Source organism: Plectropomus leopardus, chromosome 7 (genome assembly GCF_026936395.1).
Source record: "Plectropomus leopardus strain MGB_pleo_1.0 chromosome 7, ASM2693639v1, whole genome shotgun sequence".
In the NCBI taxonomy this organism is placed as follows: domain Eukaryota; kingdom Metazoa; phylum Chordata; class Actinopteri; order Perciformes; family Serranidae; genus Plectropomus; species Plectropomus leopardus.
Window position 1 is genome coordinate 1,835,001 of NC_142182.1, and position 24,962 is coordinate 1,859,962.

Sequence of the window (24,962 nt, forward strand, 5' to 3'; positions counted from 1 at the left end):
TCAGGTCATCTCCTGCCTCAAACTGAAATACGCCGACCAGGTGAGACACTCTGTCCCCTCCTCTCACTGCTCATCAACATCAGCGCTCGTTTTTGGGTTTTTTGTTTCATCCGTCTTTAAACTCTGAAGCTTCACACTGAGGTTTTCTCTTTATATTTAGAGACACATTAATATCAGCTGAACTGATCGCAGCATCTGAACCTTTTGGTATTTTAACAAACGATGAAAAACGAGGGAAAAATTCATTCATTCATTTTTAGGACTGAATCGGTACAATTCAAATGCACAGGTGGAAAGAAGTTGTCGTTATTATTTTGGTAACTAACGAGTAACATGACATCAAATCCATCCAACAAAAACAAAACAAGAGGTCGAATTATCGTGTTTGTTTATAAAGAAATATGAACGAATAAAAACTGAATGTTGTCTGAATGTTATTTGGTTAAATATAAATATTCACGCGTGTTTGTGTGTATGCGTGTTTGCGTGTTTGCATGTTTGTGTGTTTGTGTGTTGTGACAGCGTTTGTCTCCAGACTGCGAGGCTCAGATCCAGGTCATCCTGCAGGAGTCGGCGCTGGACTACAGACTGGACCCTCAGCTGCAGATCCACTGCACACAGGAGGTTTACACACTTCTGCTTCCTTACACATACACGCACACACACACACACACACACACACACACACACACACACACACACACACACACATACACACACACACACACACACACACACACACACACACCCTCAATGATCAGTGTTTGATTTTTATGGAGCAAAACTGCGACTGACCTCAGATGTTTTGATTTTGCTGCAGCAGCTGCAAAAATGTTTGATGCTGTGGGGCGATTTTTTTTTTTTTTTAATAATATACTATTTTTGAGCATCTGGAAAAATACTTTTTCTTGCACTAACAACTTTAGATCATGAAGGATACTTTTTTTGTTTTTTTTAGATTATTGACAGGACAGTGAGGTGAGAGAGGGGGAGAGAGAGAGGGGGAGACATGCAGCAAAGGGCCGAGGCCGGATTCGAACCTGCGGCCGCTGCAGCGAGGACACGGCCTCTGTACATGGGGCGCCGCTCTATCCCATGAGCCATCAGGCGCCCCATCCTTTTTTTTTTTTTTTAATAGATGTTTATTCTTTTTTTTCTACTTAACATGGTGCTCTCCATATTCCTAAAGACATCTCAGATTAAAAACAGACAAAAATAAAATTAAAAAAATATTGAAACTACCACTACTGCTACTAATAACAGTAATAAATAAATAAATGAATAGACAATAATTGAAATAAATCAAAAATAAAGGTAAAAAACACCGTCTATCTACCCACATGCAGGGACTGGACTCGTGTCCTCTGCGATGTAATGTGGCTGAGTGCTCAGCAGAGGGGGGTGACGGCTCAATAATTGGCCGAGGGGAATAAAACCAGCTGCTTTTAGTGGTAGTTTAGGTAAAACTGGTTGGTGTGATCAGTTTAAAGGACTTTCAAATGGAGAAATCTGGAGAAAATGTGTGAAATTCCTTCAGATCTTTAATTTTATTCTGCCTGAAGACATTAAAACCTTATTTTTTTATCTTTATTCTACTAGAGACTTTGTGTCCAGACAGGCATTAAATACCAAAATCATGACAGCGATACAAACTCTAAATTATACAAACAGCTGTGATATGAAAATATATTTTAAAAGTAAATAAATAGAAATAAAAGCTCTGTCAGTTCAGCTGCTTCATGCACACTCGTCCCTCCGGAGAGGCCGCCGCTCACACGATTCTTTAAAATATGTCGAATTAACGCGGACTGACGATGACGGGACCTGACGATGACGGGACCTGACGATGATGGGACCTGACGATGACGGGACCTGACGATGATGGGACCTGACGATGATGGGACCTGACGATGATGGGACCTGACGATGACGGGACCTGACGATGACGGGACCTGACGATGACGGGACCTGACGAGTGGAAACTGGCTCAGCTGATGCTGCTAATCTGTAAATTATCACAAGATGTCATCCGGCTGAGCGGAACATTTAAAATCTGCCGAGGAGATCGTTTTTGACGTTTGTTTTTTTAAATATGAAAATTTAGATAAAACAGATATCTGCTCGGCCGCGCTGACACGGGCCGGTCGGGGCTCGGTGTGTTGCTGAGAGGCACGTTGGCAGCTCATGCAGCTGTTAATGACTGTGTGTGTGTGTGTGTGTGTGTGTGTGTGTGTGTGTGTGTGTGTGTGTTCAGATTTCCCGGCTGTGTCCGGAGGAGGCAGCAGCTCAGGAGCAGACGGGGCAGGTGGAGGAGTGTCTGAAGGTCAACCTGCTGAAGATCAAACAGGAAGGATGTAAGAAGGTAAATTAACTCTTCAGTGACCACTGAGGGGGACGAAAATCACAGCGTCACTCATTTTTAACACCTTTTTAGTATAAAACAGTGTCTTCTATTGGCGTGAATAATAATAATAGTAATAATAATAATAATAATAATAGTTATTATGATAATGATATGATTAGGGATCGGCATCCTCGGAGGTCCCACGATACGATATTATCACGATACTTAAGTCACAATGAGGATTAGGGCCATGTTAAAGAAAGAAAAGTTTCAATTTTGAAGAAAAAAAAAAAAAGTAATATTGTGAGAATTAAGTCACAATTTCAAGAATAAAAGTCAAAAATTTGTGGGAATAAAGTCGGAATGTTTCAATATTAAATTCATAAATTTATGAGAAAAAAGTTGTAATTTTATGAGAAAAAAAGTAATTTTATGAGATTAAACTCCTAATTTTATGATACTAAACTTTTCTACTACAAATAATGTCCCAAAAAGAAAAACAGTAATAATTATTGCAATAAAATGCATCTGAAAAAGTACTTGATTTTATTATTCTAGCAGGCTACCAAAAGCTTTCAGAATCAGAATCAGAATCAGAATCAGAATCAGAATACTTTATTCATCCCAAGGGAAATTCTGTTCGTAACAGTGCTCCGATCAACAACAACAAACAGGTAAGAAAAACAAGACAATGCACATAGTGCACATAATGACAGAATAAAAAAAAAAATCAATACGGCACAGTATTTTTAGTATTTTTAGTATTTTTATTTGTATCTGTAATATTAATAGTTTATATAATTCGAAAAAGGATACTTGGCGTCTGTGTATTGATCCGATATAGCCACTAAAAAATATTGCAATACTGTGCCGTATTGATTTTTTTTTGTGATGTTGCATATCGAACAAATGTTTGTAACCTTTTATCTTTTTTCTTTTTCTCCCTTTTTTCTGCTCTTATTTCCATGTTTTCCTGCTCGTCGTCTCCTTTGTGTCCTGCTCCTCGTCCTGCTCCTTGTTTCTCGTCCTGCTCCTTGTTTCTCGTCCTGCTCCTTGTTTCTCGTCCTGCTCCTCGTCCTGCTCCTCGTCCTGCAGGAGGTGTTGAACATGCTGAAGGAGAGTAAAGCGGACATCTTTGTTGACCCCGTCCTCCACACCGCGTGCGCTCTGGACATCAAACATCAGTGTGCGGCGATCCCACCGGGCCGAGGACGGCGTGAGTCCACAGACTCACACACCTCAACCCAGAAATCACAAAACACTTTTTATCACCGGATATGAAAACGCAGGAAATCACATATGATTTCATCGACTTTTTAATATATATTGAACTTTAATTCAGGGGATTTATCAATAAAAATAAAAAAAGTCGGGTATCCCATAATTTGGATGCCTTTTTTAGCCATATGTCTTATTTTAAACTCCTAAAAAAAGAAAACGGTGTGATCGCAGTTAAATAAAAATATTTTTTTACATTTAGGTAGATTTGTAATTCCAAAGATTTTAACGTGTTTTAGGCTCAGAGCAGTTTTTCATCTTTATTAACACACATATAAACATTATTTAAATGTGTTCAGTTCCAGTTTATCAATGTGTGTTGCGTTTGTTCAGCAGTGTTAACCCTTTGAAACCTTTGGAAAAAAAAAAATGTATATAAATATTTATGTATATATATATATATTTATTTTACATAGCCACAGACCAACAGAACGCACGTTAACGTGTTTATTTGCTTCCTCAGAGATGTCGTGTCTGATGGAGGCGCTGCAGGACAAACGCGTTCGTCTGCAGCCGGAGTGCAAAAAGAGACTTCAGGATCGCATCGACATGTGGAGCTACGCCGCCAAGGTACGACATCATCACCCTGTCGCTCAAACAAAAGTCTAAAAATACACATCAGGAGACAAACTGTAGAAAACTTCACTTGACTTAAGTGTGATGTTTACATATTTTCAAGTATCTATAATCAGTGACTGAGCTGTCTTTGTGATATCAGGAATTTGCCAAAAGTGGTTGAAAGATGATTAAAAGATTATTTTATTTTGACATTAAGAAATGCATAAAGTCAGTTTTAAGCAGGCTTTTAATTTGAAATTGTGTTAACAAGTCTTATGAATCCTTTTTTAAATGAGCATTTGCTTTGAAATAAGCTGCAAGAGATCGGTCATAAAGGAAGTTTTAAACCGAAATTGAGTTAACAAGTTTTATAAAAACCTGTTTAAGCCAGCTTTTGTTTTGAAACAGGTAAAATAAACAGCACGAGATAAGTCATTTAGGGGCTTTTAATTTGAAACTGAATTAACCAGCTGTGTAAAATGTGCTTTAAACGGGCTTTAAATTTGAAAACTGAGTTAAAAAAGTTTCAGAAAATCTGCTTAAGTGTTTTTAAAATTTTTAAATTGCTAGAATAAAATGTATGAAATGAGTCTAAAAGCAACTAAATTGAGATTAAGATAACCAGCTGTATGAAATGTGATTTAAATGGGGAATTTAAATTTGAAATTGAGTTAAGAAGTTTCATAAAACCTGATTAAGGGAGCTTTTGTTTTGAAAAAAACTGCATGAAATGAGTCTTAGGGGGGCTTTTAATTTGAAATTGAGATAGCCAGTTGATAACATGTTATTAAAATGGACTTTTAGTTTGGAATTATGTTAACAAGCTTATTGAAATCTTATTGAAAGCTTTTGTTTTGAAATAGGTAAAGCATACTGTATGTGTATGTAATGTGTATGTAAGTCATCAAGAGGCCTTAATTTTAAATTGAGTTCACAAGCTGGAAAAATCTGGTTTAAAGGGGCCTTATTTTGGAGCGGCTGATATGACAAGCGTGTCCTCACTTCCTGTCAGGTGGCTCCTGCCGAGGGCTTCTCGGACCTGGCCGTGCAGGTGATGATGTCGCCGTCCAAGAACTACATCCTGACTGTGATCGGAGCGGGCGTGGCGCTGCTCTTCATGATGGGGCTGCTCTGCGGCAGATTCACCAAACGCGTCACTCAGGAGCTGAAGGACAGGTAGACCCCGCCCACCCCGGGGTCAGGACACACACACAGGAGAAACGACCACCTCCTCCCTCCTCATTTTCCTCCTCCTCCTCCTCCTCCTCCTCCTCCTCCTCCTCCTCCTGTCCTGCACCCTCTGCCTCCTCCTCCATCGCTGGAATGACATTACCCACAATCCTGCAGACGAATGTGGGCTTGATCAGTGACTCACCTGCTCTTCCTCTACGCTCTCTAAGGGGCCCCGCCCCCCTGCGGCGCCTCTTTTTTCTTCTTCTTCTCCTCCTCCTGAGCGTCGACACAAAGCGCCGGGTCCTCCTGCAGTTTCACTCACCTGATGTAGATGCAGTATTATTACTCCATCTTTTTTTTTTCCCTCCTGCCCCTCGCTGTGGGCCGAGGAGAAGGGGAGGGAGGGTGGGAGAGGTGCGGTTGCAAGGGTAGGGGTCAAAGGTCAAGATTTGGGGGCGAGGGAGGTGAATGAAACCATATTAAGTGTAAATGTGTAGAAAGTGGGATGGGGAAATGCTCAAGTATAGAGCAGTTTAATGACTCCAGTATTTTAATGAAACGTGTGCGTGTGCGTGCGTGCTTGTGTGCTTGTGTGCGTGGGTGCGTGCGTGCGTGCGTGCGCGCGCGCGCGCGTGTGTGTGTGTGTGTGTGTGTGATTGAACCCGTCTTTCTATCACCATATTGTTCTAGTTTGTCCTCCTGCTAAACAGTTTTCGGGGGTTGTTTTGGCTCTGGATATATCTTCTTCTTTCTGTTTTGCTGATGTGTGTTAGTTAGATTTTATCGCCATGGGACTGCCAGGCGGGCGGTGCCAACCAGCCGGCCCTCCACCGAGCCACAGATGAGATAAAGAGAGGTGGGGGGGCGAAGAAGAGGGGACGCATCACAAACACTCCCAGCCAGCTCGCTCAAAGCTCTTATTACAGCAGGAATTATTTGTGGATATTTTTTATTTTATTCCTTCTGCAGACCTGGCAACCTCAGCGCTCCTCTGACGCAGTCCGATTTTTTTTTTTTTTTTAAGTGTTCCTCCCTGTCCAACCTGTGCCATAAACGCACCACACAGGTCCACCTGCTGCTCCCGGTGCAGCCGATGTTCAGCCGCTGGTTGGGACGTTTGTTTGGCGCCACGCTGTGAGACAGGAGTCGTCCCAGTCTGATCCAGAACTGGTGTGGAGCAGACAGACTGGGCCAACTTTTTTTTTTCCTCCCAATCATGAACTCGCAGAACGGTTGTTGGTATCACGCTGGTTGGTACGTAAAAAAGCTGAGAGCAATGCAGGAATTTCAAACAAAAAAAATAAAGAAAAGATTCTAGATTATTATAGAGATGTGAACATTTTGTGTAAAGATGATACTGGAATCATTGCACATTTTTCGTTCTTTTTTTTTATATCTATAAATATATATATATTGTTTTGTCATAGCCTTATTTATTTGTTTACTAATGGTCAAAGTTTTTTTTTTTTCTATGAGTTGAATGTTCTCCGGTTGCCTTTTTCTCCAGCAAGCGAGCGTCCCTCCTTCCTGCAGGGGGAGGGAGGTAGAATATGGGGGAGGATGCAGGCGGCGAAGGTTTGGCCTCCTCCGGGCATCAACCTGCTGCAGCGGCTGATTTTACACGTATGTCAGTGAACGCCTCGCTGGTGGGCAGAGTGGAGCCTGATTTATGGTAGATGCTTTTGATGAGTGCTGCTCGACAGAAATTAAAGCTGTGTGATGCAGAGTTGGGTCGATTTCAGGTTTTGCCGGGCCGAGCTTAAACCGGTTTGATTTATGCGACATTTGTAATTATGTCACATTCTGGCAAATTCAAAAGTAGCATAAGTCACAGTGCTAAATCCAGCTCAGACTGCATTAATGGCAGCGTGATTAATATAATATCACAAATGTAAACTTACTGATGGTGCAGCTAGTGTCATACAAGTCCTGTTTTAATTTACTGCGGCCGGTGACGGCAACATGTAAGCAGAAGTAGGGAGAGTGGCGCACGCTATGTTTGTTTACTTTTTGGGGGTGATGAAAGGAGAAACAGCAGCGTTAGACCAAGTTTAGACTTGAACGGCCATACTAAAAACAGAAAAGTTTTTCCTTTGCATTTAAAAACAAAACAAAAAGTTTCCCTGTGGTACAGCACGCCTGTTGGGTGCTCCTCTATTGCTGAAATTGGTTTTTCTGGTGGATTTAGGGTGTTCATAAAAGTTAAACTATTTTCAGCTCAAGGTGCGGAGTTGCACTGCTTGTCAATTTCTGTTTTGGCCACGTGCACGCAGCCCAGCTCCTCAAGCACGCCCAGCTGTTTTTCCGTTGTAGGCCTTTAGTCAATTAAAAAGACTGAAACTGCATGAATATGGCAACATTTTAGATCTGAAGGCAACAAAAGAGCTGTTCTCACTGGCTGCACGTGTGTGAGCTGAACTTCCGTCAGACGCTATTTCTTTTTATATCTGACGCTCGCTTTGAAAGTGCTGCATTGGACAAGGACTGGCTGATACCTGAAGCTAAGATGAGGAATTATTTATATGAAACCTCTTTATTGTACAGAAATCCAAAGGCAGTGTCAGCTGGCTGGAGGGAGATCGCCGGGAAGCTTAAAAGTTTCGGCTGAGCTGAATGAGCATTGCTAAAAATAAGCTAGGCTAACATTTCTTGCTGTTGGTTACATTGTATGTAATTTCCAGTAAATATAACAATATAAAACATGTTTTTTTCTGATTAAAGCAGTTACATTACAAACGTAGGAAGATAACAAGTCTGCTACTCACTTGTGTTGTTAGTGTTTACGACTCCAGTCTGATCTCAAGCGCACAGCTGATAGCTACGCGGTTTGTTTACATGCAGTAACAGAGGTTCTTATTTAGTGGATTCAGTGTGGACAACAGCTGCAGTGTTACCTGGTGCTACTTGATAGTTAGACACTGTTCACTGTTGTTTTCTGTTCAACATCAGGTGCACGACATGAAAGAGCAGTTTAGAGCGGCACTTTTCTACATCAAATAATTTCTGTCGAACGACACCCGGCCATAAATCGGGCTTTAAAAGTGTGTTGAACGTGGCGTCCTGAACTCTTTCGTAACTATTTGTTCCAGATCAGACACGTCATCTGAGAACTGAGTTTTTGCATCGATATTTTTAATGTGATGATACTTTGGGGATGACCACTGCTGCGTTCGTGCTCCGTCAAAGCTGGTCAGTGATGTGGATCCAAACAGAGAAGGGTTAACTTCACCTGGGAGACGACTGTAACGAGACCTTTGAGGACATGATTATTGGGGATGAGAACTGAGAAGAATTCAGGTCAGATGTCTGAGAGCGCTCGCAATCCCCTCGTATAATGAAAGTAGTTTATACTAACTAAAAAAAAAAAACTAAAAAAAAGATTGTTGTTGCTTGATTGCTTCAAAGAAATTCTGTTTCCAGCAGAAATCTGAGTAACACTGTAACTCAAAGGGGAAAAAAGCAGACATGCTTCACAAGCATTTAAATCTATGAACTCTGAGCAAATTGGTGTGATTTCTTAAAATATATATATATATATATATATGTATACACGGGAAAAAGGCAATGAGCAACTGGCAAGAAATGTCCCACAAATTCCAACAAATTAGTAGATTTAGAAAATGATTTTGAAAAAAAAGCGAAGGAAAAATGTCCAGGCAAAAAAGCTAAAAAAAAAATTAAAAAACAAAAAAAAAAAACAACCCATAATTATCATAATTATATATTCAAAATTATGTCACAATTACTTTGTCACAGTTGTCACTTTTTCTTCTTTTTTAACTTTCTTTTTCGTCTTTTTTCCCCCCACGTCATTTTCTTATACTTTTTGCTGATTTCTTGCTCATTTTTTTGTCATCATTTCGTCTTTTGTTGCTCTTTGCCTTTTATCCAGGAAACAAATCAAACCGGTTTGCTCAGGTTTTAGAGGGTTATCCTCAACATAGAGTTTATCAGAAGTTAAAGAAAACATTGAATCATTTTGTTCCGAAAGTCCAAAATGAACCAAACTGCAGGTGTGAAAGTAGAAAACCAAAATTCAGCATGTTCTCGTGCCCAAGTCGAATTTCTCTCTGCTTCGTCACATCGGCGCAAAGTCAGACGGCGGGTTTCCATCACAGATTTGTGCGAAGGTTAAGCGATATTTAGCAAATGTCGATAAAACACAATGTGGAGATGACTGCGTTTCCACTGAGTGATGTTCTGCGACTTCTCCTGTGGTGATGACATCCCGGTAACCATGGCGATGGATGTTCAAAAACATCAGCAGCTTTATTTCTACTGCAGCCACCAAACTAGTCGTCATTATTTCCATGAGCCATGATGGAAAGGCGAGCGCCTTATACGTATGTATGAGGGATTTCTGTGAGATGTAGTCCACGATTTCTCAGAGTTATGTGATGTAATAACAGCTCTTGTAGCTCCTGCTGCATCATGGGAGCCAGTTCCTACTGATAAGCACATAGACACAGCATCATGTGACCTGGAAAAGACTAAAAAGTGTTTCCACTGCAGTTTGGACAAAAATGGCTTTTTCAAATCACCTGAAATACCACCTGATGCGAGCATAAAATTGTTTTTTGGGTTTTTTTTTTGTGATAAATATATATATATATTTTTTAAATTCACGTGTTTCCATTAGGCATATTTTATATTCGCAATTTCAATTTGTGCAGTCTGAGGGTTTATTCACCTGTTTTTGGTGTTATTTGACCTTAAACAGGTTTTGTTAAACGTTCAAAATGTAACTTTTTATTAATCAAAACTATAATAAAAAAGACGGAGCAATGCTGCCACATCAGTCCGTTTCTCCCGGTTAGAATTCCTTCAGTGTTTTTACAGGGAGCTGAATTATCCGCAGAGGTCTCTTCTCCAAAACAAACAGATTTAAACCGTTAAAAATTAAAAAATTTTTCTGATGCTGCTTGTCACGGAGGGGTCGACGTGAAAACATCTGTCACTAGTGTTGGTTTTTATTTTATATTCGTAGCTTCAGTTTGTGTAATTTGAAGGGTTAATGGAAACCCGCCTGCTGACGTTGGATTTGAGCAGAGGGAAGAGAAACACGCACAAAACAAAGATCGGGAAAACCCAAACTGGACAAAGTTGAGAAACTGATGAATGCGCTCAAAGGTCCACTTACTAGCTTTCTGCGGCCTCGTGGTCTTCCTCTGTGTGAAAGCGGACTCGTGTGTGAAACAGTTTTTCTGGAGCGTCTCTGCAGGTTGATGTCGGAGGACGATGGCGGTGCAGGTGTTCGGTTTAATCGTGCGACGGAGAGTCGTCGGCGAGCTTTTTGGTCTCTGTGTGAAGACGGAATCAAAAACGTCTTGGTGAAACGCTGAGCGCGCGGCGTCCTCTCCCGGCTCGGTCTCGTGTACATGTGTACTATACTGAGTGATGACGTGCTGTAACGTGCGTGGCGTGCGGTCAGCCCGTGCTGTCGATTCTTTTCTAACCGTTGAAGCTTGGTGTGGTCGGCGCTGCCCTCCTGCTTGTAAATGAGACGTCCTGATTCGTCGAACTGCCTTCACTTTTTTTCTCCATCTGACGTCGGTTTTTATCAAAGCGTGCCTACTCGCCGTCCCGCCGGGGACCCCGCTGTACAGAACATCCCAGAAGCCCCTGCAGCGCCCGGCAGAGGAGCATGTGGGCGTGTTTGAGTGTGTGTTTGACGGATGATGTGTGTGTGTGTGTGTGTGTGTGTGTGTGTGTGTGCCCACAGATTCTGGACTGCGAGTGCGATCTCGGGTCGGTTTCTCGCTGTTCTCGTCGTCCCGAGCGATGACGTCGTGAACATTTTTGATTTTCAGTTTGTGATGAATCTGATCTTTTTGTAAACGATGTTTTGTGTCCATGGAGCTTCTCATCGTCTGATTTTTTCCTCCTGTCCATTTTTCTTTTCTTTTTTTGGTTTCTTTTTGTTTTTCTGTACAGATGAAAATTGGACAGTTTGTTAATAATAATAAAGTCTGCAAGATTTCTATTCCGTTTTTTTTCCGTCTGTTTATTTCAAAACCGCCTTTAACCCTTTGAAACCTGGAGCAACATCTCTTCTCTTGTGCTGCTTTCGGGCGCCTTTAACAAGTATTTAAACCTTTGACGTCTGAGAAAACGGGTGCAATTTCTTTCAGAAACATGAAAAAATGCATTTAGCAACTTTTTAAGAAATGTTCCACAACTTCTTTTTAAGAAATTAATAGATCTACATAATTTTTATTTTTTAACTTTTAAAAATGTCTAGGGATTAAAGAAAAAAGCTAGGGAAAATAATTGTAATTATATATTTATAATTGCCATAATTACATATTTTAAATTATGTAACAAAAAATATAATTTTTAAGCACTTTCTATGTAATTTCTTTGTTTTTTTTATTGTTTTTATTTGCATCGCTAATTTTCAGGTAATTTTCTTCTATTTTTTTTAGTGGAATAGCTAGGGAATTTTTATTATTAATATCATAATTATGTCTTAAAGATTATGTTGAACAATTATCATTTTAAAGTATTTTTTGTGGGACTTAAAAAAATAATCTTATTTTACTTTTTACTACCTTGCTAACGTTTGGGTCATTTTTTTGCTGCTCATTTCTGCCTTCCCATATTTTTCAAAGAAATTGCAACTTGGCAAAAAAAAAAAGAAAAAAATTGATAGTTTTAGAAAATTATTTCTAGAAAACTAGGGGGGAAAACTACACATTACTACACTGTACTATATACATATTATATTAAGTTATCTTAATTGCATATTAAAAAACGACAATTATTGTCATTTTTAAGTTCTTCTTCCAGGTCATATCTGTGGTGTTTGGATTTTATTTTATTTTTTGTAACTAACTCTTTTTTCCTGTTCTTTCTATTTACTATTTTTCAGGTAAGGTTTTTTATTATATTTTAATTATATTTTTTTTTTAAAAATTCCTCACTTTTTTTGAGTTCATTTCCTTTTTATTTTATTTTCTTTTTTCCAGGTAATTTTCTTGTACTTTTAACAAATTTCTCATTTTTTTCTAGGTGAATTTTCTTCACTTTTCCGTCTTGTTTGTAAAGTAATTATTTTGCACGTTTTACTAATTTCTTTCTTAAATCCATCTTTTGTTGTTAATCACTTTTTTTCCCCATATTCTTGACAGAAATCAGCGTAGATCTCAAAGGGTTAACGTATGGAAACATTTCATCACAAGTGAAGAAAGCTCTTATTTTGAAGTTTAGGGATCTGTGGAACAGATTTTAGTACATTTCTTGTAAGTTTCTGGACTTTTCGGACGTTTCTGTCGTTTCTTAAAGACAAAATAATGTTCAGTCCGATCGGCAGAGTGAAACTTTATTTTTGCCTCGAGTGAAAATTTGCCGTCGGCAGCAAAACGGCACAGAGACGATCTCAGTGACGCTTTTGTGGCTTCACACTTTAACTTTAGACACTTTGATACAATACAAAGATGGAGACACGATGTCCATCAGACATCCCGAATGAATTTAAGGACACGTCTGTGGCCGGACGTGTTTCAGCCCGTTAACTACAGGTCTCACACAGAGCACCATTGTTTTCTTCTGTTTTGTTCTGTTTTGTTTTTTAAAAGTGTCGAAGTCATTTAAGGTCGACGGCCACAAACGGCACAATAGTGGGCCGGACCCGAAAACCGCAGAATAATGACCTTAAAATAACAACAAATCCAATGTTTCCCCTCCGTCAGTGTGAGGAAGTCCTGCTAAACGTTACTGAACATTTAACATTTACATTTTAGCCTCAGCAGTAAACTTACAAAAAACTTAACCCTTTAACAGGCATTGAGATCACATCGTTGATTTTATTTTTTGTTGCTTCACTAAAATCTAAAAACCCAATTTGATTTCATATAGATGTTTTTATATGATGCATTTTAGTGTTTTGATTATACTCTAATTCTTTTCAATTCCATTTTTATTATTAGATTCATTATTATCTGTATCTATTATTGTTTATTTTTATACTTATTTTGTTTGCTTTTTTGTTCTTTTATTCATATATTTTATAGGGATTTTTTATTAGATTCATTTTATTTGCATCTATTTTTTGTTTATTTATGTTAACATGTTTATTGTATGTACTTTTTATTTTCAGATTTCCATTACATTACATTGACTTTTGGACTTTTTTCCATGCATTATACTAAGAAAATGGTTTTTTTTTTTTAAATAAATGTATACATTTTGTTCACATATTCTGTGGTATATATTGTATAATTATTTTTTGCAAAGATATTTCTTAGTGTGACTGTTAAAGGGTTAATATAGTCTGTACTCTGATGAAATGTAATCCTTTATTTGTATTTTTAATTCTCTAATTTTTATTTATTTCAGGCATTTTTCAGAATAATTTATCAATGAATCTGTATCTCTTAAATCTGCGTGCGTGCGTGTGTGTGTGTGAGTGTGTGTGTGTGTGTGTGTGTGAGTGTGTGTTTGCCCGTGTGCCGTCCTCATATAGACGTAGATTTTGTGTGTTTCCTGTCTTGTGTGTGTGTGTGAGAAAGCGTCTGCAGACATACAGAGTAAACACATGCGCCTGTCTGTCTGCGTGAGTCCGTCTGACAGATCCGTGTCAGATTCTTCGGTAAAAACACGTCGACCATCAAAACATCCAAAAACACACAGAGGACACATTAAAGCTGCACACGCCACAGCGTCGGCCAAACGTGTTTATTATGTGATGAACAACACGTCTTTAAAAAGAAAACATCGGAGAAGTTTAGAGGACGAATGTCTCTTTAGTGACATCTGAAACATGAGACTCGAAGACACAACTTCACTTCACATAAAAAGATTCAGCGATTTCATCTCAAACGTGTTGACTTCACTTTTTTGTGCTGCTTTCAGACGCCTTTCACAAATATTTAAAACCTTTGAACCCTGAGCATTTTTTTTAAATATGTAGAAAAAAAGGCAATAAACAACTTGTTAAAAAAAAAAAATTCAGACAAATTACAAGAAATTATTAGATATAGAAATTATTTTTTAAAAAGCTAGTGGAAAAAATCTAAGGGAAAAACTATATTTATGAAGTTGTCAGAAACCGAATAATTCGGTATTAGTGTTATTTGTACCTCATTAAAAACACGATTACTGACAGTTTCATTAATGTTAAGTGCAGAGATGTTTTTCATCTCGCACAGATTATGGCATGTTTTTCTTTTTCTTTTTTTTTAATAGGCCTACATGTTTTAACTTTTTTTTAATGAAAATTGGAATTACCTTAATAAAAATCACAGTTTAACTTTTTTTAAAAATTTTATTTAAAATTTTGTTTTACACTTTAAATGTTTTTGTTTTTTGCAATTGGAACTTATTTGTCACATTTGCCAAAAAAAGGGTCTAAATCCAACTCTTCTGACTCCCAGTGTCACTTGAGGACTTTCCCCCGATCCTAAGCATTCGTGCCAGCTCGTGCTTTTGTTGCGTAAACGTAACCATGTGCAGCGTCGTCCCGCCACGTGCTTGTGTTGACATCAGGCGTTAATATGTAGACGCTGGCCCGCTGCAAAGTGTGTCAGGATGACGTCACAGCCGCACGCAGACGCGTTTCTGATGTGTATTTACAAAAAAGAAAACGTTTGATAATAAAAACATAACGAATAATAACACCAGTTTGAAACCTGGACCGACATCAGTTTTCTTGTGCTGCGTTCAGACGCCTTTCACAAGCTGTTTAACCCTTTGAGACCTCCACAAACTGATTTGATTTTTTTTGGGTGGGGGACTTAATGAAAAAGGCAATGACCGACCTGGCGAGAAATTTCCCACAAATTAGTTTAAGGTGAAAGAAGAGAGGGAGAAAATGATCAAAAACACAGTAATTATTTTTATTTTCATTATTTTTATTTCATTATTATTTTATCATGATTTTGTTTTTGTTTTTTTTAAATCATATACATATATATATATATGTATATGTATATATATATATATATATATAAATATATGGAGTTGTTTTTTTTCAGCACATTCACAGAACACTTTATTTTGTATTGTGACGTTTTTACTGATTTCTCGCTCGTTTTTGGGCCGTGTCTCGGTAAGTTGCTCATTGTCTTCTTGTCACGTTTTCGAAAGAATCAGTTTTCTCAGGTTTTAAAGGGTTAACGATATATTCAAAGATCACGTCGGCGTCTAAAAGGATGACTCGTGATTTCAGGTGGATGCGAAAGTTCGTCGAGGTCTTTCTGGGTCGACGTGACGGCGGTGACCTCTGATTCATGCGGCGCCGTCCCTCTAAAACTCGTACGGAGAGACGAACAGCGTGACCTTGGTGAGGTAGCGGCCCAGCAGGTTGTGGCGCTCCAGCTCGCTCATCTCCACCTCGGCCTCCAGAGCGGCGGGACCCTCGACGGGCGCCACCAGGAGGAGGGTGCCGGTCTGCCGTCCGGAGCGCTGCACGCTGAAGTGGCCCCGCCCACGGCCCCCGGCCAGGCCGAAACGCAGCGTGTCGCCCAGGACGCGGGCCGCCGACACCCGGAAGAGGACGCGGGGGGCGGACATGTTTGACACCACGGACAGGAAGTGGAAAGAGATGGAGTTTGGCGCCTGAGCGCACGCCTTGTCTCCCAGCATGCACGGGTTCCTCTCACAGCGCCTGCAGAAAAAACACAAAGAAATTTATTATTTTGGGATTTTTTTAAATTCCAGGAATACTCAACTCGCTCGGTTTGGGGGCCACAAAAAGAGCCCTGGGGCCGCATGCGGCAGCCCGTACATGTTTCTACGATTTTAGGACGTTTTTCAGATTTTAGGATATTTGGAGGATTTTAGGATATTTCAAGGATTTTAGCAAGTTTGCAGGACATTTCCTCCGTTTTTGGGACACTTCTAAGATTTTAGGATTTTCTGACATTTTAGGATTTCAGGACGTTTCAAGGAATCAGGATCTTTTTATGATATTTCAGATTTTTAGATTTTAGATTTAGATAGATTTTTCTGGCACTTCTCACTTATTTCTTGCTAATTTTTGGGTCATTTCTTGCTCGTTCCCTTCTTATGTTTTTGAGCGAAATCAAGCCAATTCACTCAGGTTTCAAAGGGTTAATTCAAATGGACAGAAAGAAAAAAAGCTAGGGAAAAACTATATTTACAGCAAATAATCATAATTACATGTATAAAATTGTGTTACAGAATTCTTATATTTTTAGGTAATTTCTTGTTTGTTTGTTTTTTAATTAATTTCTTGCTAATTTTTGTCTCATTTATTATTTTGTTTCATGTTTTTAAAAGAAATCAAACCAAGATGCTCAGGTTTTACAGGGTTAACTGTCTGAAACTACTAACATTTCCAAACTTTATTTTGTACTGAGGTCCCCAGAGAGTCCCGCGTCCCCCAGAGAGTCCCCGTCCCCCCAGAGAGCCCTGTGTCCCCCAGAGAGTCCCCCGTCCCCCCAGAGAGTCCCCCGTCCCCCCAGAGAGTCCCCCGTCCCCCCAGAGAGTCCCGTGTCCCCCAGAGAGCCCTGTGTCCCCCCCAGAGAGTCTGCACACAGACAGCGGTCCTCCATCACTGGGACTGTAATTAAGATCCAGCTGTGGAGTAAACGAGTCCTCGTTAACCACAGCTGGTAAACATGTTTAGTTCCTCTTTGCCGCCTCTCGGCCGCCGTCAGCTGATCAGCGGGGCGTCTGAGGACAAACCTCAGCGTGACTCTGGGTCCTCTGCTGTCAGAGGACGGACGCTAACTGTCGGGTGCAGACAGGAAGTGGGACACTTGGAGGTAGAGCTCATTGTTGTGGCGTCTCTCGTCCATCGTGTTTGTCTCTTGAGGTGAAAAGCTCTGGTTTTCTTTGTCTCTTCTGCCCGGTTTTCACTCCTCCTCGTCTCGCTGAGTTTGCAGTTTCATTGTGATTTCACTTTTAATTATAAAGCATTTAGTGTGTTTGCTGCTGCAGCACTTTGACAAATGATGTTTTTTGTCTCTGTCCCTCGTCTCACACCAAACAAAAGACACAAAGCAAAGGATTAACCCGTTTAAAACTCGAGCAAATTGGCTTAATTTCTCTCGAAAACATAGAAAGAAGTTGGTTTTTTTTAGCTTTTCTTTGTCTTTTCTTAAAAGTACAATTCTGTAACATAATTTAGTATAGATGTCTTTTCTGGACGTCTCATAGATGTCTTTTATGGATTTAGAATAAATGTCTTTTCTGGACATTTGCAGGAAATTTCGTATTAAATTTGCAGTCGGCGACTGCTGTTACGTTTGTGGGAAATTTGTTACGTTGGTGTGATTGTTACATTAAAAGCTGCAGATTTGTGTTACGTTTGTGGTTTGTTTCGTTTTCGGGTGTTACACGGACCCTCAGAGGGTTGTTGTGCTCTTACATCGGTGACGTCTTGATGTACGTGGCGTTCTTCACGTGCGGACACTCCACCCTCACACACTGGAAACCTCCGTACGTGTTCACGCACACCTGCTCCGCCGTGCAGTTGTGATTTCGGTGTTCGCACTCGTCGATGTCTGAGCACAGAGGGACAGCAAGTGTTAGAGAGACACCACACGTCTTTCAACAGTGTCCCCCTCAGACGGAGAGGATGACCTCTGACCTCTGACCTCTGACCTGTGCAGCTGCGCCCGTCTCCGGAGAGGTCGTAGCCGGAGGGACAGAAGCAGTGGAAGCTGCCGGGAGTGTTTACGCACTGATGGACGCAGAGACGACCGGGCTGACCGAGAGGAAACAGACGACACTCGTCGATATCTGGAACACACACACACACACACACACACACACACACACACACACACACACACACACGCACGTTTTTATTCTGTATCCTTCATACCTGGCTTCAGTTTCCTTCACTAGTTCAACATTTTGTCTCATTAGTTTAACAAAACATTTTTCTTTTTTCAGTGTCCCAAAAATCCCAACAGAAGCGTTCGTGTTGATGCCGGCCGTCGCGCCAAAAGCTGCGTTCCCACCAAGCAGGTCGGCTCAGCTCAGGTCAGTTTCGTACGCAGTTTTTTGTGTTTCCGTTGTGGAAAGTTGTGGATGGGGCCTTTAATACCTGTGATACCTGTGATACTTCTGATGCCGTCCCTATGATGGTCCCCTCTGCTCGGGGTAGCCAGCTCACAGATACGTTAGCAACCGTTACTATGCGCGGGAGGCCTGTCGAACTTTCAGCAGGAGCTAATATGCTGAAGCGGTCTGCTTACGCACCTGCGAGTCTGACAGACGATACCCAAAAAGTTTAGAGGGTGGTGTCGAATTTTTCGCCTTTCCAAAGCCGAAGACCGAAGAAGACGGTGTCGGATGTGATAAAACAGCGTGGAAGACGACAGGAACGATTGAAGAGAGAAAGAGAAATAAAAACACCTTTGTTTGTTCCAAGGTAAGATGCTAGCTAACGTTAGCTTCGTGTGCTTAGCTAACGCTAGCTTTGCGTGCTTAGCTAACGCTAGCTTTGCGTGCTAAGTTAGATAACATCAGCAAACAAAGATGGCTGAATATTAATATTATTATTTGGCTTTTTTGCAAACATTATCTAACATAGGCGAAAAACTCGACACCCCCCTCTTAACTCTGTGGGTGTCGGCTGTCAGACTTCAGAAAACACTACAACGTTTCCCAAAACAGAACCACAACCAGAAAACAAAACAACTTTTCACTGTGGTTTTGTTTCAGAAAACGTAGTGTTTTGGGAAATATTTTGTTTTCTGTAATCTTTTGTTTGGGGAAATATTTTGATTTTTCTAATGTTTTGTTTTGGGAAAGGTCGAAGTGATTTCTAAAATGTGTTTCTGGTGTTTTGACCCTCCGGGCCTCCGTAAATGGACCCTGACAAACGTCTGAATCAGTCATGAAAACAAAACATTTCAGAAAACAAAATAACTTTTCATTGTTTTGGGAAATGTAGTTTTCTGATGTGCTGTTTTATTTTGGGAAATGTTGTTGTGTTTTGACCCTCAGGGCCACCGTGACCCAACATTTTCGGCACCGGCTGACTGAGTCACCTGTTCAAAATAGACCCAAACTAACAACATGCAGCCAAGTCGCTGCAGTTCGTCGGTCGACATGTTAACTTCCGAGAGGAAGCCTGAATGTAAACTTTTTCTCCGCCTCCTTATCATCATCCGTGCAGTCAGTTTGACTGTCGAGCACTTTTGCTCTCACGACTTCAGCAGGTGGAGGAAACCGCGCTCTGATTCACGGGATACGGAGTAAATGCTCCATCATAAGGAAGTTATTGTTAAAGGTTGGTGTCACCTGTGCAGATGTTGTTGTCGCGGCCTGAGATGGTGAAGCCCACGTCACAGGTGCAGCGGGTGGAGCCCAGGAAGTGAGTGCAGTGAGACGGACGGATGGAGGAGAATGGGGAGGCGGATGTGGGCGCTAAAGAGGAGAAAGGAGGAGGTGAAGATGCTGAAGAGGAGGAGGAGGAGGAGGAGGAGGATGCTGACAGAGCAGCAGAGCCAGAGAAGGAGGAGGAAGGAGCGGCAGGAGAGAACGAGGCCAGGGAGTTTCCGGTGCTGTTGAAGCCTGAAAAAGACACAAAAACAAGACTTGAGAAACCCGCTGGGACTGAACCAGAATCAGCGTTACGGTCCGGCGCTTACGTCTGCACATCGGCTGCTGGCCGCTCCACCGCAGAGAGTCCAAACACACTCTGGTCCGCGGGCCAATCAGCTCGTAGCCAGGCTTGCACAGGAAGTGGACCTCGTGTCCGACGCCAAACACCCTGCCCAGCCTGCGGCCGTGAGCGGGGGGCTCCGGTTTGGGGCAGGAAGCTGCGAGCGGACACACGTGTTTATTAACCCTCTGCAGGCTTTTTATCATTTAAATCATTTTATCTAATATTTTTATTTTTTGGCATCCAACTTTAAAAACAACTAAAAATTTGTTCACTTTTTTCTGAGGCAGCACCTTTAAATGAACCTCAGTCTGTCGCTCGTTCAGCTGTTATTTAATTTTGGTCACAAAAATACCTTTATGAGCTTTTATTCAGTTATAACGTCAGGGTCATTTTTGTGGCTTTTTGATGAGCGTTTAACCGGCAGGTAAAACACGGCTGAGCTGAAGATGGAGCTCTCACTCATGAATATACGGCGGTGCATTTGGACCGTTGTAGGTCAAACATGCAAACATACATAAAAACATAAATCACCAAATGGATAAATAATTGAATAAATAAATAAATAGCCCGGGGAAGAGAAAAACAAATGAATTTTGACATTAAAGTGGTAAATCTGCAAGGAAAAAACTTTGAAGTGCAAAATTTATTAGAAAAAAATCACAAAGTCATATAAAGTCATACATTTGTGGAAATAAATGGAAAAACAGCGCTTTACTACTTCACCCTCAGAGAATTCTCATTTTTTTAAACCCTAAATTTATGATAAATTAAGTTTTTTCCACATAAATGTATGACTTCAATCTTAGAGAATATCTGTGTTGTTTTTTTCTTGTAAATTTATTACTTTAATCTTAGACAATATCTGTGCTTTTTTCTCTGAAATTTTGGACTCAGAATATCTGAATTTCTAAATTTACAACTTGAATCTCAGAGATTGTCTGTGTTTTTTCCTGACTTTAATCTTAGAGGAAATCCATGTATCATATCAGACAAGATTTGGATTTTCTCTGAAATTTCCAACTTTAATCTCAGAGTTTATATGTACAGTTTTTATCATAAATTTCTGACTTTATTGTTGTAGAATATCTGCCTCTGTTGGCCGACACCATGTTACGATAGTCATGCAGTAGTTTGTACTGCTCTTACTGTGCTGTCGGAGTCTGTGGGGTTTTTTGTCGCTGTTTTAGTGTCGGACTCTGCTGGTTTTGTTCTCTACAGGTCAGAGAGATAATCTCAGGTGGAGAAAATTCGTCCTCCTTCAGTTTGGGGATCTACACCCGGACAAAGAGTCTCACCGCCGCTCTTGAAGATGGCCATGGTGCTGTTGTGCAGAGCGCTCATCTTCTTCCTGAGCGAGCGCAGGCCCTGCTGGTACGACGCCTCGTGGACCGCCAGCATCCTCTCCACCTGCCGAAGCGAGTTCAGCAGGTCGTGGGTGGATGGACACTCCTGTGGACGGGGACGAGGACACGTCAGAGGACAGACGCTGATGGACTTCACAACAGGTGATTTATAATGTACTTCTTCAGTTGGAGTCTGTGAAGCGATATCGTGATGTTCGTGCTGATGTCTCACAGCTGAAATGTTTGGTGATTTTTAAAGTTGAAATGACCGAAAATTTGAAAAACCAAAGTTAAAAGAAGGAAGTGGAAAATCTGCTGGCCTAAAAAAAAAAAAAAAAAAAAATCACTGGCCAGAAACCATATCTGTCTGATAAACATGTTGTCACCTGTGACGACTCAGTACCGTTCTCATTCCGAAGTCATCAAAAGTCAATGATTTCACGTAAAATCCCAACGCCAAAAGCCCATTTCGTGGTGTTACAACACGCCACCAGATGCACCTGCCACGGCAGCGTAATATGCAGACGGGTAGCGTTTGTTGAGAATGTGGACAAACAGAACCTGCTGCGTCTGAATGATACGCCATCATAATGAAAACTGTCGGCAACAACGTAATATAAGGAGCACAACAACAACAACAACAACAATAATATTAATAATAATAATAATAATAAGGATAGGATAAGATGATAAAAGATAAGATATGCACTGTCTGTCTGCAGTGTGTCTGTCTGCAGTGTGTGTCTGCAGTGTGTCTGTCTGCAGTGTGTCTGTCTGCAGTGTGTCTGTCTGCAGTGTGTGTCTGCAGTGTGTGTGTCTGCAGTGTGCGTCTGCAGTGTGTGTGTCTGCAGTGTGTGTGTCTGCAGTGTGTGTGTCTGCAGTGTGTGCGTCTTCGGTGTGTGCGTCTGCAGTGTGTGCGTCTGCAGTGTGTGTGCCTGCAGTGTGTGTCTGCAGTGTGTGTCTGCAGTGTGTGCGTCTGCAGTGTGCGTCTGCAGTGTGTGTCTGCAGCGTGTGTGTCTGCAGCGTGTGTGTCTGCAGTGTGTGTCTGCAGTGTGTCAGGTGTGAGGTCTATACATAGAGGTGAGGTTTTTCGGAGCGGCTGCAGTAACACCACGGTGAAAATTGGCCGTGCGCCCGGCGCTGACCTCCAGCTGACGGCTTTAACACCGCGCTCACAACAGCACAGAGCGGCTCCGGGTTTGTGTGCTCGGAGGCGTTTCTCCGTGGTTTGTTACAGGCAGTGACCCAGCGGCGGTTACACAGCCGAGGGTGAACCTGAGGTCAACATGTTGAAGCGCACTGACGGGACACTCAAGGACGTCATGAGACATGAAAAACATTTTGTGACGGAAAGAAAAAAGAAGTTTTAGGAGAAAATAATTAAATTATCTAATAAAGCATTAAGTGATGTGAAATTAAATTGAAGCTAATTTCAATTTAGGTTGTTTTTTTGTTGTTTTTTTTTTACGCCTGCGGCACACACATTTAACATGAAAACTAGAAATAAACTAAAAATCATTTCAAATGGAGCTCAAATTTCAAAATAAAACAGACTTTAACCTTTTGAGACCTAAACAAATTCACCTTTATCTTTCAAAACCATAAGTATAATAATTATAATTTTTAAGCAGATTTTTCAGGTCATTTCTTTGTTTCCTTTCTTTACTTTTCTTTTCTTCTTTTTTAACTTCCTTCTTTGTCTTTTTTTTGTTGTTTTGGATTTTTGTGTGTCAGTTTTTAGGTTTTTTTCTTGCACTTTTAACTACTGTCTTGCTCATTTCTGGCTCATTTCTTCTAAAGTTCCTTCTTCCTGTGTTTGAAATAAATCAAGCCAATTTGGTTTTAAAGGGTTAAAGTCTTGTAAGTTCAGAATACTGCTTGTAGGACTCGGTGAAACAAGGTTGTGATGCACTTTTGGATGCAAAGAAACTAAAAGTCCTATCTCGGTGAAATAGCCCTCATTAGTACGACTCCAGATTTGTTTGTTGGAGTCACCTGGACTCACCTGAGCTGAAGAAAAGGACATGTGATGAAGACAAAGCATCACCAGGACGACCCCGACGGTCTTCATCCTAAACAAAACCTCCATCCTCGTCCTCATGAAGCTCTCGTGTCGTCCTCGGCTCCTCCGCTGCAGCGTCTCCAAACTAAACTAAATCATCTCCTGTTCCTTTTCGAGGGCACTTGCCAAATTTCTCCTCCACTCACTCGCAGCCAGCCCTCCACCCTGTCAGAGGAGGAGGAGGAGGAGGAGGAGGAGGAGGAGGAGGAGAGCAGCTCCCACATCTGGAACACACTCTCACTTTTTTTTGATCCATCAGCATCCCCAGAAATAGACTCAAATTAGAAGTCAGCTGCTGGTGGCGTCTTGTAATCATCACACGACAACAAAGCGGCTTTTTCAGATTCACTCGCCGGCTCAGGAATGTGACTCCTGCTCCAATTACAGCTGATTTTGTTGTCTTTTTTTAAAAACCCCAAACGTGCCGCCTTTCAGAGTAATGTGGCGTGGCCCCTAAATGACAGGGCAGCCATATCTGCTGATAGGGCCGCCTGGATGATCCGCAGAGACGGAGCTGCAGGGAAACGTTACAAAGAGACCCTGAAAGCCCCGTGCTTATAAAGTCATATAGAAAATATGATAATAAGTATGAATATACGCTATAACCTCCTGTGGGAATGCATTTTAAATCTTTACAAGTTTGAGAATTGAAAGAAGCAGGTAAAGTGGTGGGTTTGAATGCACTAAAAAGATTTTTTTAATATGCAGTGCTGGCAATAGTCGAAACCGGAGGCATTGTGCTTCCGGGTTGTCCTTCCATACGTATTTTCGGCCTATTATTGTGAACGCGATATTTCAAGAACGCCTTGAGGGAATTTCTTCAAATTAAGTACGAACATCCACTTGGACTAAAGGATAAACTGATTCAAATTTAGTGGTCATAGGTTGAAGATCAAGGCCCCTTTGACCTCTTTGTTTGATCCTTGTGAACGCAATATCTCAAGAAAAACTTGTACTTCTGTACTTACGTTTGGCCCATTATTGTAAATGTGATATTTCAAGAACGCCTTGAGAGAGTTTCTTCAAATTTAGTACAAACATCCACTTAGACTTAAGAATGAGCTAATTAGAGTTTGATGGTCAAAAGTAGAAGATCAAGGTTTCTGTGACCTCATCTGTTTGATCCTGCTGAACGTGATATCTCAAGAAAACCTTGTTCGTCGGTACCTATTTTTGGCCAATTATTGCTAATGCAATATATTAAGAATGCCTTGAGGGAATTTCTTCAAATTTAGTACGAAAATCCACTCGGACTGAAGGCTGAACTGATTAGAGTTTGGTGGTCATAGGTCAAAGGTCAAGGTTTCTGTGATCTCGTCTGTTTGATCCTTGTTAATTTGTAGGATTTTAGGACATTTAAGTATTTGGGGGCATTTTTAGGATTGTAGGACATTACTAGGATTTCAGGACATTTCTTGGTTTTTAAGATGTTTCTAGGATTTTAGGACATTTAAAATGATTGAAGGATTTTTCTAGGATTTCAGGAAGATTTTTTTCTTAGCTCGGACCTCTGTCAGGGGTGTGGGGGATCCTCCGCTGGCACTTTTTTTGATCAACAAGCTCTGTTTTGATGCTGTTTTATGCACTCTGACACCTTATGGACACTAAAAGGACAAA

The 24,962-nt window shown here is 40.8% G+C and overlaps 3 protein-coding genes across 4 annotated transcripts in view; 2 read left to right on the forward strand and 1 right to left on the reverse strand.

The window, feature by feature from the left end:
• Positions 1–11,336, forward strand: part of glg1a (golgi glycoprotein 1a) — a 54,254-nt gene extending 42,918 nt beyond the window's left edge. For both annotated transcript variants that reach the window (XM_088079600.1, XM_088079601.1), the window contains 6 exons: positions 1–40; positions 523–624; positions 2,255–2,362; positions 3,440–3,560; positions 4,086–4,192; positions 5,193–11,336. The exon at positions 1–40 is cut by the window's left edge and continues 103 nt beyond it. In XM_088079600.1, coding sequence (XP_087935726.1) covers positions 1–40; positions 523–624; positions 2,255–2,362; positions 3,440–3,560; positions 4,086–4,192; positions 5,193–5,360 — 646 coding nt within the window. In that variant the 3' untranslated portion in view covers positions 5,361–11,336. The remainder of the gene's footprint in view (positions 41–522; positions 625–2,254; positions 2,363–3,439; positions 3,561–4,085; positions 4,193–5,192) is intronic.
• A 2,663-nt stretch (positions 11,337–13,999) lies between these two features.
• On the reverse strand, positions 14,000–23,480 carry LOC121965442 (fibulin-7-like). The gene is made up of 7 exons (XM_088079602.1): positions 23,289–23,480; positions 21,236–21,389; positions 19,924–20,094; positions 19,574–19,846; positions 17,924–18,061; positions 17,688–17,823; positions 14,000–15,959 (listed from the first exon to the last, which is right to left on the reverse strand). Exons 1-7 carry the CDS (start codon positions 23,382–23,384, stop codon positions 15,599–15,601), a joined length of 1,329 nt encoding a protein of 442 aa, XP_087935728.1. The 5' UTR covers positions 23,385–23,480; the 3' UTR covers positions 14,000–15,598.
• The window catches only part of LOC148189079 (uncharacterized), a 52,989-nt gene continuing 49,332 nt past the window's right edge, over positions 21,306–24,962 (forward strand). The window contains exon 1 of the mRNA XM_088079603.1: positions 21,306–21,445. The gene's annotated coding sequence lies outside the window, so the exon portion shown is untranslated. The remainder of the gene's footprint in view (positions 21,446–24,962) is intronic.